This window comes from Symphalangus syndactylus, chromosome 7, assembly GCF_028878055.3.
Source record: "Symphalangus syndactylus isolate Jambi chromosome 7, NHGRI_mSymSyn1-v2.1_pri, whole genome shotgun sequence".
NCBI lineage: Eukaryota > Metazoa > Chordata > Mammalia > Primates > Hylobatidae > Symphalangus > Symphalangus syndactylus.
The window spans coordinates 32,579,062-32,594,000 of record NC_072429.2 but is presented as its reverse complement, the minus strand read 5'-3'; the positions used below and the strand labels follow the sequence as shown (position 1 = coordinate 32,594,000).

General features: G+C 42.9%; 1 protein-coding gene across 4 annotated transcripts in view; it reads left to right on the top strand.

Moving 5' to 3' along the window:
* GALNT10 (polypeptide N-acetylgalactosaminyltransferase 10) overlaps positions 1–14,939 on the top strand; it is a 232,165-nt gene that overhangs the window by 102,571 nt on the left and 114,655 nt on the right. For 2 of the 4 annotated variants that reach the window (XM_055285522.2, XM_055285525.2), the window contains exons 2-3: positions 3,724–3,826; positions 6,802–6,940. In XM_055285522.2, the coding sequence (XP_055141497.1) occupies positions 3,724–3,826; positions 6,802–6,940 (242 nt within the window). Of the gene's footprint in view, positions 1–3,723; positions 3,827–6,801; positions 6,941–14,939 lie in introns of those variants that run through there. The other 2 variants (XM_055285523.2, XM_063642660.1) reach the window with 2 other exon arrangements.

Genomic DNA, 14,939 nt, shown 5'->3' with positions numbered 1-14,939 from the left:
TAATTCTCAATGCCATCAGTTCAGCAATCCAGTGTTTCATTTTGAGAACAAGATTCTAGGGGTTTACTTCTGTGAGGTCAAAACAGTGAGATTCATTCCTGTACCCCATTCTCAGTAGCACTGGAAGACTTTCACAAGCTTGTAGAGGAAATAGTACCCTTCATGGAATCTTAGACTCTTGAAGTGCCCTTTAAAGGTTGCCGAACCCTTGCTACTCAAAGTGTCTTTTTTGGCCCAGCAGCGTCAGCATCACCTGGGTTCTTGTTAGAAATGCAGAATCTCAGGCCCCACCCTAGATCTACTGTACCAGAATCAGCATTAACAAGATCCCCACATAATTCTCCTGCACATTAAAATTTGAGAAGCACTAGTCCCAACCCTGCACTTGATTCTTCTCCTTCACATCCTGATAAACACTCATTCTTTCTATTCCTGGCCACTTCTAATATATTCTTCCAAATGGTCTTATTTCATCCTAGCAGCAACCCAACTTTTGGAATTTCTTCTCTGTCTGAGGCCCTTCAATCATTCAGTAACATCTATCATTGGCCCTCAGTGTAGCCTTAGGACTTCATAGAACAAAATAACTTCTCCCATGTCCTTCAGGGCTTCTTTTCTCCTAGTCCTCATAGTTTCTAATCTTCCCCAACCAGGATACATTCCTGAGTATCCCAGCATGTTTCAAGCTCACCAGGGCCAGGCAGGTAACAAAAATGAGAGATGGGAGGCAGGTGAAATGCAATAAGGAATGGTAGGGACTGTGGCAAACTGGGGAGATGTGCCCCATCCACACAGCCCAGCTGATGAGCTGAGGGAAGTCAGCCCAGTACTGGCATGTCTTTTAGGTTTTCAAGAGAAGCCAAAAATCTTGATAAAACAATATGAAATCTCCCCATTTTCACACTAGAATTAAGAAAACCAAACCAAAACAAAAAGCACCTTGAAAGCCACCAGGTTGTTTGCCAGTGACCACATTTGGCCCACAGGCCTCAGAGTTTTGCAGCCTTCTGTGATAATTATCTGCTCAACTTGATGTGACCAACACAGATCAGGTAGGATTATTGTCTGCTTCATTGTAGACCAGTGGTTCTCAAACCTCAGCGTGTATCAGAATCTCTTCGAGGGCTTGCTAAAACATGGATTGCTGGGCCCCATCCCCAGAGCTTCTGCTTCTGGAGGTCCAGGGTAAGACCCTGGGAAATTGCATTTCTGGCAAGTTCCCAGGTGGCGCCCATCCTGTCCCCTTCAGATACAACACTTTGAGCACCATGGCTTTAGTTTTGTGCCTTCCATTAAAGGATCCTCAGTTTGCAGAGCCTCTAGTCCCACCAGTGGGCTGAAGTAATCAACCAAAGTTTCCAATCTGTGGGCAGCAGAAGAGGAAAAAGAGATTGGGAGGGAGGGCTGGAGAAAGGAGAGCTAACTAGCCCCTAACTGATCAACCTTGACATCACAGAAGCAGAATATTACCTTGGGCAGGTTCCTGGCCTACCCCAATGCTTGGTTTCTCTGTCTGTGGTATAGGGAAGTGGTCCTAGCTCAGCTTCCAAATATATTTGTTTGCTTGTGTAGGAAATTTGATATCTATTTATTTTTAGCAGAAGAACTGTCTTCAAATGAAATCCCACATGCAACCCCAGTACATAAAACAGATGTGTTGTTGCTCTGATTGAAGAGCAGGCAGAGCAAGCCCCTACTCTCAGCCTTCCTCTTCCCAAGGCAGTGCCAGGGGCTCCTCCTGTAGAACTGTATCCTGAACTGATTAGGTGGTTCCATAAGGACCTTCCAGCTCAGCTTCTGTGATTTCTAAGAATTCTGAGAACTGTTGAAAGCATGCGGCCTTAGTTTTTGTAGTTTTTTTTTTCCCCTCTCTAACCAAGACATCTAGCACACCAACTTTCAGAATTATCTTCTTGCAATTCAGAGAGGTCTATAGGAGAGAGAATACAAAGGATTGTTATTATTACTAGAGCTATTATAAAGATGTTGAGCCATTGTGGAAAACCTGCTAACAAAGGGATCAACCAGAGGCTTAATAAACAAGCACAGGGACGATTTTATTCAGGGGGCTTCTTGTTAGCACTAATGTCCAGCACACCACACATCAGGGCCTTTGAAGTTAATTATATAGGAAATAGCACTATTGGATTCTGCCTGCCACAGTGGCAAGAACAAGTCTGCAAGATTTGTAATGGGCAAGGTGATTCAGAAAGTATTTACATGAACATGGAAGATACGTAAGTAGCTGTGTCGTGCAGCATTACCTGGGGAAGGCTCTGGGCCTGGAGGCCTTTGACTTGACTGTTGGCTTGAGAAAGTATCAGATTCCTTCTGCTGACCCCAGTCACTGGAATGCAGCCTCCTTTAATTAGGGAAACTGCTTCCTAATGGGCACATGAGGGTGGGCTCACCTCCCCAGGTAAATGATAAATGCTGTCAAAGCCCAGCCCCTGGGGACTGCTCTCTTGGGGCTGCTGTATATATATATATATATATATATATATATATATATATTTTTTTTTTTTTTTTCTTTCAGCCATTCAATTGCTTGTTCATACAGTTCATGCCCATTTGCGACATGTTTACTCTCTTTGGGTCTGGGCCCTCAAGACCATACAGATGTCCAAGACCTGCCGTCTGCTCTTGCTTGCGGCGCTCCTTCTCCTTGGGCCACACACAGCTTTGCCGTTCTTTACCCAAACATCACAAGTCAGTGCCCAGGATGTTTGTCTTGCCTGCCTCTCTTGTCGGCCTGTCTGAGGCCCAGCCCAAATGCACTCAGGTCCATGAAACATTCTCCATTTCTCCCAGTGGAACTGAACTCATGTAGTGCATTCTCTGAGCCCCTGCCCTATCCAAGCCACATGCAACTGTTGAGCACTTGAAATGGGTCTGAATCGGGATGAACATAAGTGTAAAATACACACTGGATTTCAAAGGCAGTACAAAAAAAAGAATGTAGGTCGGACATGGTGGCTCATGCCTGTAATCCCAGCACTTTGGGAGGCTGAGGTGGGAGGACAGCTTGAGCCCAGGAGTTCAAGACCAACCTGGGTAACATAGGGTGACCCCATCGCTACAAAAAATAATTTGCTGGTATGGTAGCATGTACCTGTAGTCCCAGCTACTCAGAGGTTGAGGATGGAGAATCGTTTGAGCCCAGGAGTTCGAGGCTGCAGTGAGCCGTCATGGTGCCACTGCACTCTAGCCTGGCCAACAGAGTGAGACCTTGTCTCCCACTCCCCACCCCCCTAAAAAAAAGAATGTAAAATACCTTAATCAGTGTATTACATTGACTGCATGTTGAAGTGGTAATATTTTAGGTAGAGTACATTATTAAAACAACTTCACCTACTTTTTAAAATGTGGATACTAGAAAATTTCAGATTACCTATGTGGCTCATGTTATATTTCTGTGGGGTAGCACCATACTGCACACTTTCTCCCTTGGGTGAAAAGAATGTGTTCATCTTTTTTCTTCACCACCGATTTGTGAGTTCCTGAAAGGTAGACGCTGCATTCCTGTCATCTTGCTGACCTTTGCACACCTAGCTGGCACATGGCAAGGCACCAACAAAGGTATGCTGAGGGCGTGGATAAAGGAACACAGGATGACAGGCATCTGGTCAATACAAAGCTCCCTTAGGCAGTGTAACTCCTGGGCCTGTGTTACTGAACTTATTTGCCCTTTTCTATTTTTCATAGTTTTTGTCTTTTTTTAAGGGCTCACACAGTCGACAAAAGAAAACGTTTTTCTTGGGAGATGGGCAGAAGCTGAAGGACTGGCATGACAAGGAGGCCATCCAGAGGGACGCTCAGCACGTAGGTACGGAGGGCAGAATTGGCCATGGGTGGGCTCTGTGAAGGGCCTATGCACATATGCTTGTGTGTGTGTGTGTGTGTGTGTGTTCATGTGTGTGTGTGTTCATGTGTGTGTTTAGCAGAGGTGTCTGGACCTCCTGTTGGCTCCCTCCCTGTCAGCCACCATCCCTTCCCCTGATTCCCAGATGCCCCTCTTCACTGGTTAGCTGACCCCTTTCTCCACTCCCATCACCAGATCTGCTGCCTGGAAGAATTTGCCTGCCACCTTTATTGGGTGATAGAAAATGTCTCCCTCATAAAGGATATTTTGTATTTTATTTTTATAGGATAGAAATGTCTCTCCCTTATGAGATTATAACTAAAACAAGGAGCAGTAATAATAAGAGCCAACATTTATTGAACACCTATGGTGAGGAAGATCCATGCTCTGTACTTGGAAATTTCCTCTGTGAAACCTCAGATCAACCTTTATGGCCCATTTGATAAGAAGGGGCCTGTGGCTCTAAGAGGGGTGGTAATCTGCCCACTGTTGCACAGAAAGAAAGAGGCAAACTTGGAATTTGAACCCAGGTCTGGAGGGAGGGCAGAGTTGATTCCTACCTAACACTGCAGCCATGAGACTGAGTCAACTTAGAGTGCTTCAGCTAAAGTTTTCTTTGGCTAATTAGTCTTGGGAGCAGTTCCATTTACACTGGTGAGTTGGGAAGGGTTGGGGTAAGGTGGTACAGAAATTATATGGAGAATCAACTCTAGGGAGCCTGGACTAAGGAGTCAGGAGAGCAGCTCTGATGCCACTTACAGCCATCTAATCAGTAGATAAAGTCCATACTCCCAGAGCCTCAGTTTTTCCATCTGTCTGTGGGACTCATGCTTCCTGCTTTGACAGCCTCAGGATGTTACTAATAAAGCAATGAGTATGTAGTAGCTTTGCAATACTAGAAAGCACTATAGAAATCTAAGGGATTGGTATTAATATTTTATTCATTTTTATCTCTGTTAAAGGCTCCGACCACTATTGATTTTTAAAAATTACATTATGACAAAACCAGCTTACCACAAGGCTCTGAATAGAGCTGGTGCAATAACTTAACTGATGATGAGAGAAATCTAGAGATGCCAGAAAATGAGAAGGGGGAATGGGTGCTGCTTTTTTTTTTTTTGAGATGGAGTCTCACTCTGTCACCCAAGCTGGAATTCAGTGGTGCAATCTTTGCTTACTGCAACCTCTACCTCCCAGGTTCAAGTGATTCTCCTGCCTTAGCCTCCCAAGTAGCTGGGATTACAGACCTATGCCACCTCGCCAGGCTAATTTTTGTATTTTTAGTAGAGTTGGGGTTTCACTATGTTGGCCAGGCTGGTCTCAAACTCCTGGCCTCAAGTGATCTGCCCACCTCAGCCTTCCAAAGTGCTGGGATTACAGGTGTGAGCCATCATGCCCAGCCGGTGCTGCTTAAATTAAGAAAGAAAATGTTTGGGAAGAGCTGATTTGCCAGACATACCAGAATTATTAACACTGGGCTAACCAGCAAGACAAGAGTAACGAGCAGTGGAGACATTAAGAATAATAACAACCTGCATCTGTCGAATGCTAACTATGTGCCAGGCATCTTGCCTGCATTACCTCCTTAATCATCACATCATTCACATTGAACCTTCTCATTCTAATTAATACAAAGGTCAAAATCTTCAGACTCGGAAAGGCTGAAGGCATGCCCAAGATGACATAGCTGGGGACGGTAGGGCTGGCCTTGGAACTCCACTCCATCTGGCTCCAGGGCCTGAACTCAGCATTGGTCTCCGGTACTGCCCTCCTGAAGCTTCCCTCCCTGAGCAAACACTTCTGGTCTCCTGCTTACTGCGTTTGGGTCCCTCATGTTATCTGTCCTGGGGTCTAATCCATGATATCTTATGAAGCATTACAAGCTGTAGATGACAGAGTCCTCTTTCTTCTCTGACTGGATTGGAGTAGTCAGAGCCTTGGGCTCCATGTCTCAGCTTGTACCTTCCTGGAAATCTGACTTTGTCAATGTTTACTTTGCAGAGTAAATAGGTGTTGCTCAGTCCACAAGCTCCAGAAGGCAAGATGATTTTTAACCCGCTGGTTTTATTGCCATTTCTTCAAGATCCTCACCAATGACAGATTCTGAAGCTACTATTGCAGGGGTTGACGTGGACCTTCCCACTTACCATGTGCACCCTGGGAACCTAGAGAAAAATTTCCTGGAGTATCAGACTCCTTCTCCAGATGGGTTGTGCAGAGAGAGGAAAGCTAGCACTTTAACCCACCAAAATCCGTGACTCAAAGCAACACTTTTCAGTCACTCCTGGTTTAGAGTAGGCAGATCTTAATTTGTTTGCTGGCCTAAAAACAAAAATAAAATCAAAGCATCTTTTATCATTTATGGCAATTTTGATTTACTTATAAAGTTTGCCTTACCTACAGTAATCATCTTTCCTCGTGTTTATGAAGTATTTATAGTTTACAAAAAGCTTTCAAATAGGCAACTCTCATTTGACTCTCCAAAGTGTGCTGTGGGTATCAGAGGAGGAAGCTTTAGCTCTGAAAGCTGGTGGGACTTGGCCCAAGGTTGATCAGCTCACAGATGGCGGACCTAGCTGTCTAGTGACTGGTCTCCGAGGGCAGGGGTCTTTGGAGCTCCTGACGGAGTGAGGGGAGCAAGGGCTTTGGAATCCATACTCCTGATTTTGTAACCTTTCTGAGTCTCAGATTATCTTTCTATAAAGTGAGAGGTCTCATCTCTATCCTGCAGAGCCGCTGTGAATACATGAGAACAAGATGTGCAAAGTGGCTGAAAAAATGCTTGCTCCTCTCCTACTCTTTGTACTTCCCCCTGCAAAATCTGAGCTAATCAAGTTTTATCTTGGAGGTTTAATCATATTTTTCATCCTTTTTTCTCCACTCCATATACAATACCCCCATATATCATTAGCAACATCGAATTTGCTCTTTGCTTCTAGGAAATGGAGAACAAGGAAGACCTTACCCCATGACCGATGCTGAGAGAGTGGATCAGGCGTACCGAGAAAATGGATTTAACATCTACGTCAGTGATAAAATCTCCTTGAATCGCTCTCTCCCAGATATCCGGCACCCAAAGTAAGTGTAACATCTCTCAAATTCTGAGATCTGAGGATGTTTCCCCGGCTGTTGTTGAGAATTAATTAAAGAAGCAGGTACATGGAGCCCTGCTGACGGAGACTCCCTCCTCTTACACAGGCATTTGTGCAAAGGTTCATGGTGTTGAGGGGTAGGGGATGATACTGTCTCTCCAGAAGAGCCAGCCTCCTTCCTCTTTTCAGGAGGTGGAACTATGTAGCCTCTGCATTTCCCCTTTTGCTCTTGGCTGAAGGGAAGTTCAGACCCCAATGTAGACGACAAGTTGTCATGAAGTTTTTGACTTTCATTCTCTTCACTTTCTGTGTGATGTTTTTATTTCTTTTTAAAAAAATCTTTCTATATATTTGTATCTTTGTTATAAACCATCTCTAATCACATTGAGAGCAGACATATCAGAATGATTATAAAGATAACAATGGCAGCTAACATTCTTTGAACCGGTAGTATGTGCCAAACACTTTATTTGTATCATCTCAGGTTGCTGTGAGGTAGGTCCTGTAATGATGCCAATTTTACAGTGAGAAAACTGGGGCTTAAAGGAGGGTCATAACTCACTTAAGGCCGTAAGGTGATTAACAGGATAAGCCAGGCCTTAGACTCCAGTTCAATCAAAAACTGTACTCTGGACCTTAAGCCATCCTGCCTCCCTGTACATTTTCAATAAGGGTCATTGTGGTGATGATGGTGATTTTCTGGTAGAGCTGTTCTTAAACTTGAGGTGCATTAGAATCACTTGGAGGGTTGTTAGGACACAGGATATTGAGGACTCAAAGCTGTTGATTCAGTAGGTCTGGGTGGGGACCCAAGAACTTGCATTTCAAACAGGTTCCCTGGGGATGCCGGTGCTGCTTATCTTGGCACCACACTTTGAGAATCACTGCAAGTAGATTTCAGAATTGCTTCCACATGAAGGCAGTGCTGAGTAGCACTGGAATATAAGTTTTGCTCAGGGACTAAGAAAATAGAGCCCAGGAAAAGATAATAAAAGCTAACATTTATTAGTTGCTTACTGTATGCCAGGCATTTTTCTAAGCCAGTGGTTCTCAAAGTGTGGTTTCCAGACCAGCAATATCAGCATCACCTAGGAATTTGGTAGACCTGCAGATTCTTGGACCCCAGCTCAGATGTACCGAATTAAAGCTATGGGGAAGGGTCCAGCAATCAGCGTTTTAACAAGGCCTCCAGGAGATTCTGATGCATGCTTGCATTTGAGAACCACTGTTTCAGGTATTTTAAGTATATTAACTCAGTCAAATCTTCTAAAATCCCTGTGAGGGTATTATAACCATTTCATAGATGAGGAATTGAGGCACAAAAAGATTAAGTAATTTGCATAGGATGACATAGCTGCAAAGAGATGGAGCCAGAATTTGAACCCAGGGAGTCTGGCTCTAGAATCTGTGGTTTTAATCACTGAACCATAAAAGTCTTTCCACCTATAAGATCTCAATCAGTAGAATGCAGTGCTAAAGACTTCATCTTGGTAACATGTTTGGCAGCTTACAAAATGCCTTCATCCCCATAAACTCCTTTAGTTCCTACAGCAGTACTTTGAGGTTGGCATTACCATGATCATCTCTACTTTGTGGATGTAAAAGATGTGCTGTCACCTAGGATTGGGCCCTTTTCCCAAAGATGCCTTACAGCGAGGGAACAGAGCAGGGGCCTCAGTGTGCTTTCCCACGGGGTTTGCCATTTGTTTCATGGTTTTCACTGTCAAATCCCAGATTTTTTTTTTTTTTTCGAGACAGGGTCTCGCTCTATCACCCAGGCTGGAGTGCAGTGGCACGATCTCAGCTCACTGCAACCTCTGCCTCCTGAGCTCAAGCAATCCTCCCACCTCAGCCTCCTGTGTAGCTGGGACCACAAGTGTGTGCCACCACTGCTGGCGAATTTTTTGTATTTTTGGTAGAGGCAGGATCTCGCTATGTTGCCTAGGCTGGTTTTGAACTCCTGGACTAAAGTGATCTTCCTGCCTCAGCCTCCCAAAGTGTCGGGATTACAGGTGTGAGCCACTGTGCCTGGCTAAGCCCTAGATTTTTTCATGTAAGTCTAGACTGTTTGTAGTTCAGCTATCACAGATGTGACTGGATTTGGAACTGTAACCTGACTCTGAGGGTCAGAAACTCAATGTATGTGTTTAGTTCCTTGCAGAGTTCCAAATTCTGCACTAATTTCATCTTTCTGAATCTAGGAAAGAAGTTCACCTGGGGAGTTCATTCATTGTTCTCTCACCGCAGCTGCTGTTCTTGTGTTACTGTGGGTTCTCAACCCTGGCTGCACCTGGATGGTTTTTTAAACTACAAAGGCCAGGACCCCACCCCAGACCACTGAAATCTGAATCTCTGAGACCTGGATCTCAGTATTTTCTAAGATCTCCTAAAGCAATTCTTGTATATAATGAGGGTTGAGAATCACTGGTGTGCAATGAAGAATATTTCTGCAGTGAGAGAGAGACAGGCTGGGTGTGGTCACAGCTTTCTTCCATTCTTTCATCTATTCATAGTAAATATGTAGATCTTCTATGTGCCAAGCCCTGTGCTTGACGCTAGGATCACAAGGATAAATGAATAATTAGTGTTGCCTCAAAGGAACTCCCACTCTTGTGCAAGGGGTGGGGATGGATGACATGAGCTGGGCATTACACCATAGTTGAGAAGATCAATAATAGGGTTAGGCACAGGGTGCTTTGGGACCACAGAGGATACCCCTGACCGTGTGTCTGCAGTTTGAGAGCTAGGAAGGCCTTCCGAAGGGGTGCTATCTACAGCCTCTGAAAGGAACAACTAGGGCTAGCCAGGGGATGGGGATGAGCAAGAGCATCGTGGGTAGAGAGAGTGGCCTGGCCAGAGGCCTCCGGGCAAGACAGCACATGTTCTCTGGCTCAGGACTTAGGAAGTGGAGCCAGGATGAGGACCTAGCCCCTTTGTGTCCCATTGTAGTGCTCTTTCCTGACAGTCCAGAAAAAGAAACCTCTTCTTCATCCAAGAGTCCTGGGATCCACAGATGTGTCCCTCAATAGAATTCAGGGGAGTCTGTAAAGTTGGATGAGAAAAACGTTGAATTTTTTTAAAAAATTAACCTTTATCTGAAATTTAGTGTTCCCTTCAGTTGCGAATGCAGGCAACAAAGCCCTGTGATGTCCCCTAAGGAAAGCATTTGCTTTCACATCGTTTACAGACCTCTTGAATCCCATGGACACTCATCACTACTTTGAAATTGAGGTCGTTTTTAGAACTATCACTGATCTTTTTTTTCTAGATATTTACTTTTTAATTTTAATTATTATGGCTATATAATGATTGTATATATTTATGAGATACATGTGATGTTTTGATACGGGCATATAATATGTAATGATCAAATCAAGGTTATTGGGAAATCCATCACCTCAATAATTTATCATTTCTTTTACCACTAGATCTTGTTGCTTCTCTCTCTCTTTTTTTTTTTTTTTTTTTTTTTTTTGAGACAGGGTCTTGCTATGTTGCCTAGGCTGGTCTCAAACTCCTGGGCTCAAGCAATCCTCTTGCTTCAGCCTCCTGAGGAGCTGAGATTACAGGCAAAAACTCATCACACTTGGCTTTGAATAAATTTTGATATCTATATTTCAGTCTAATTGGTTTTCTTTAAAATCTGTTACATTTTATGTATTATGAGCATTGCTCTGAGAAGTGTCCATAGGCTCCCCCAGCCTGGCAGACGGACCCCTGGCATCAATAAGCTGTGGAACTCCTGTTCCAGGTGGGTGGGAGTGGAGCTAAGGAGGCCTCAGGCACCTCTGTCACCAGCCCACCCACCCAGCGAGCCAGCCAGCATCCAAGTTACTAACTGCAAAAGATGTCACTACTGCCAGCACTCCTGACACTCCCCTTTTTTAGAGTCACCAAGTGTGGAAGCTGACTTTTCAGAAATGAGTTGACAGATGTCTCGAAGAGATTTCCTTTTTTTCCAGAGGGGAATCTTTCCTGCAGTTTGACAGCAGAAATGTGTGAGTAAATTAGAGCAGTTGAGCCGCTCACTCCCTTCAGTTTCTTTTAGCTTAAACAACTTATCCAGCAGGAGCCGAGGTTTGTTTGCCTTTTGTTCCTTCAAACTGAATTTTGGCAACAGCATGTCAAGAACAGGATTGAGGGGCTGTTTGTTTGTGCCAGCTGCCTTCGCTTCCACCAGAAGCTGCACTGGGGACTGCATAGCCAGAGAACGGAAGCGAGGCAGTTTGGCCCAGACTCACTGGACCTGCAAATGGGAGTCAGCCAGCTGGCTCTGAGTGGGCCTGCCCTCTGCACCTCTTGCCAAGTGAGTGTGAACAGTGGCTGGCTGGTGGGCTGGCCCACTTTCCCTACTCCCTGGGAGCCCTGCTGGGCTGCTTGGCAACTGAACGTGGAGGCCCCTCCAGAGCACAGGGCTGATGGCATAACAGAGACCCAACTGCTAAAGTGCCTGGGATCTGCAGTTTCCTGTGCAAACCCCGTGTTAGGTGGTCAGTTTCTCCCATGCAAAGATTATCCATAGTGGGAACGAAAGCAGGCCACAATCCTGACCTGCTTTCTCCGTTCCATAGTTTTAGCTTCACAATGAATGAACCTGTGTTGCAATAAAAGGCCCAAGTCTACCAGATCCCTAATTCCATGTTCCTTTTTGCTTTGTCCTTTTTGTTAAATTAACACAGTTAATTTATGACATATACTAAATTTCCTCAAAAGAATTTATAAGCTCATATTACTATAACACGCCAGTATTATATTAAGTACCTTTACATCCCTAACAGGCTACAAAGTGTAATAGAAGCAAGAAGGAAGGGAGTTATCACCTATTACCTTTGACAAACATGTATTAAAAAATGACAACTTGCCAACACAGGAAGTTTAAGTCAACTACATTTACTGTAGTAATAAGATAATAGTGCCCCGATTGGAACATACACATAGGTATAAAATCACATTTGGGCCAAGATGAAGTAAGATAAATTTGCCCTTCTGCCTAAAACAACACCCGCCCCCCCCCAAAAAAAAAAGACCAGGCAAAATACATGAAACACTGGTTTTTGAGACACTGGACATCAGGCAGTGAAGAACAATAATTTCTAAGAAATGGAAACAAATGAGGTGAGCCCTATAGTTGCCCCAGCTTATTGCCTTGGGAGAATTTCCAGGCCATGGTACAGGGAGGGCGAGCCCAGATAGAGCCCAGAAGACTTCCTGAGTTGAGGAAGTGGACCTGAGTCCAAGGAGATCAAGGAGGCTAGAGTTCAGAGGACACAGTACTGGAGACAGGAGAGCAGTGCAAAGAGAGACCTACAGAGATCTACAGAGTCCTCTCAAACACTCAGTGGATTATTGATCAGCACATGCCGTGAGGAAGCTATCTGAGGCTGGGAAAGGAATCACCCTAAAGGGCTATAGGGAACAGTGCATAATGCTTAGAGTACTTAGCAGAGTTTTGCCTTAGTGGCATCTAATCAGCCCTAGACTAAACAGTGCTCTGGACCAGTCTAAAAAGAATCATAAATTATTACCCAAAAGGATCAAACTGTTTCCAAATATATAATGCACCCAGAACAAAGCTTGATAGTACTTACATCAATACATAAATATTCAGTACTAAGCAATGTGAAACCCAATCAAAGATTACCAGGCATGCAAAAAAGTAGAGAAACATGACCCACAGTGACAAGTATAATCACTCAATCAAAACCAACCCAGAGTTGACACAGATATTAGAATTAGCAGAGTTAATTATAACTGTATTTCATATGTTTAAAAAGTTAGGTAGAGATATGGAAGATATAAGAAGATCCCAATCAAAATTCTAGAAATGAAATCAACAATGTCTAAAATGAGAAATATACTGAATGGGATTAATGGCATATATATTGCTGGAAAAAAAAGATTAATGAACTTGAAGATGTAACAAAAGAACTACTCAAAGTAAAACACAGAAAAAGATTTTGAAAATTGAAAAGAGGTCAATTACCTGTGGGACAACTTTAAAAATTCTAATATTCATGTAATTAGAGTGTGTGTAAGGAAGTAATGGCTGAAAGTCTTCCAAATTGGGTAACAACTGTAATACCACATCCAAGAAACTCAGTGAAACACAAGCTCAAGAAATACAAAGAAAATGACATCAAGACAAGTTATAATCAAATTACTAAAAACCAGTGATGAAGAAAAAAATGTCAAAGCAGCCAGAGAAATAAAGCATGCTGGTATAGAGAGGAAAAATGATAAGAGGAGAATTCTTGTTGTAAACAGTACAAAGAAGAATATGGTGTAGCAACATCTTTAAAGTATGGAAATGTCAGTAAACTATGGTTAGTAAGAAAAAAATAAGGTATGGAAAGAGAAAACTCTGTCAACTTAGAATTCTGTACCCAGTGAAAATATCTTTTTTTAAAAAAGATACTAGCTACAAATAGAGATCTTTATTTACGAAATATGAAGATCACTAGAAATAGTAGCTTTGTGGGTAAATATATGCTATTTATCTTATTGTTTAAATGTTTTAAAAGATAATTGACTGTGTAACCAAGAATAATAACATCACTGGATTTAAAACATAAGTAAAATAAAATGTGTGCCAACATAAAGATTGGAGGGGAGAAATGGTAATCTGGTATTGTAAGGTTCTCATAGTACATGTGAAGTATACAATATCATCTGAAGGTAGACTGATGAGTTAAAAACATACTATAAACCCTAAAGCAAGCACTAAAATAACAAAACAGAATTATAGCTAATAAGCCAACAGAGGAGATAAAATGAAATCATAAAAAAAAATCCAAAATATGGCAGAAAAAGCAAGGAAGGGAATCAAAATCAGAAAGGAGAAATAGAACTGGGTGCAGTGGCTTGCACCTGTAATCCTAGCTAATCAGCAGGCTGAGGCAGGAGGATCGCTTGAGCCTAGGAGTTTAAGATCAACCTGGGCAAGACCCCATTTCTAAAATCAAAAAAAAAAAAAAATTAGCCAGGCATAGTGGCATATGCTTGTAGTCCCAGCTACTTGGGAGGCTAAGGTGGTAGAATCACTTGAGCCCAGAAGTTTGAGGCTGCAGTAAGCTATGATCATGCTACTACACTCCAGCCTTAGTGACAGAGCAAGACCTCATCTGTAAAAAAAAAAAAAGAAGAAGAAATAGAAAATACCAAAATGATGGACTTTAACCTAACCATATCAATAATCACATTAAATGTAAATGCTCTAATTATTCTGGTTAAAAGGTGGAGATTGTCAGACTGGATAAGAAAACAAGATTCAAACACATGCTGCCTGCAAGAAACACACTTTAAATGTAGAGATACAAATAAGTTAAATGTAAAAGACAGAAAAGATATACCATGCTAACACCAGTCAAAAGAAAGCTGCAGTGGCAATATTCATATCAGTCAAAGTAGATTTAAGAGCAAAGAATATTACCAGGAATAAAGAAAGTTATTTCATAATAAAGAGGTAATTCATAAGGAAGACATAGCAATCCTAAATATTTATGTACTTAATAAGACAGCTTCAAAATACATGAAGCAAAAACTGAAACAACTATAAGGAGAGGCCAGGCACAGTGGCTCTCGCCTGTAATCTCAGCACTTTGGGAGGCTGAGGAGGGCGGATCACCTGAGGTCAGGAGTTCCAGACCAGCCTGACCAACATGGTGAAACCCTGTCTCTGCTACAAATACAAAAATTAGCCGGGTGTGGTGGCACGTGCCTGTAATCCCAACTACTCAGGAAGCTGAGGCAAGAGAATCACTGGAACCCGGGAGGCAGAGGCTGCAGTAAGCCGAGATTGCGCCACTGTACTCCAGCCTGGGCAACAAGAGCGAGACTCCATCTCAGAAAACAACAACAACAAACTATAAGGAGAAATTTTAAAAAGCCACAATTATGAGATTATGAGATTTCAACACCTCTCTCTCCATAATTGGTAATACAGATAGACAGAAAATCAGCAAGGATATAAGAGACTCTCACTGTCA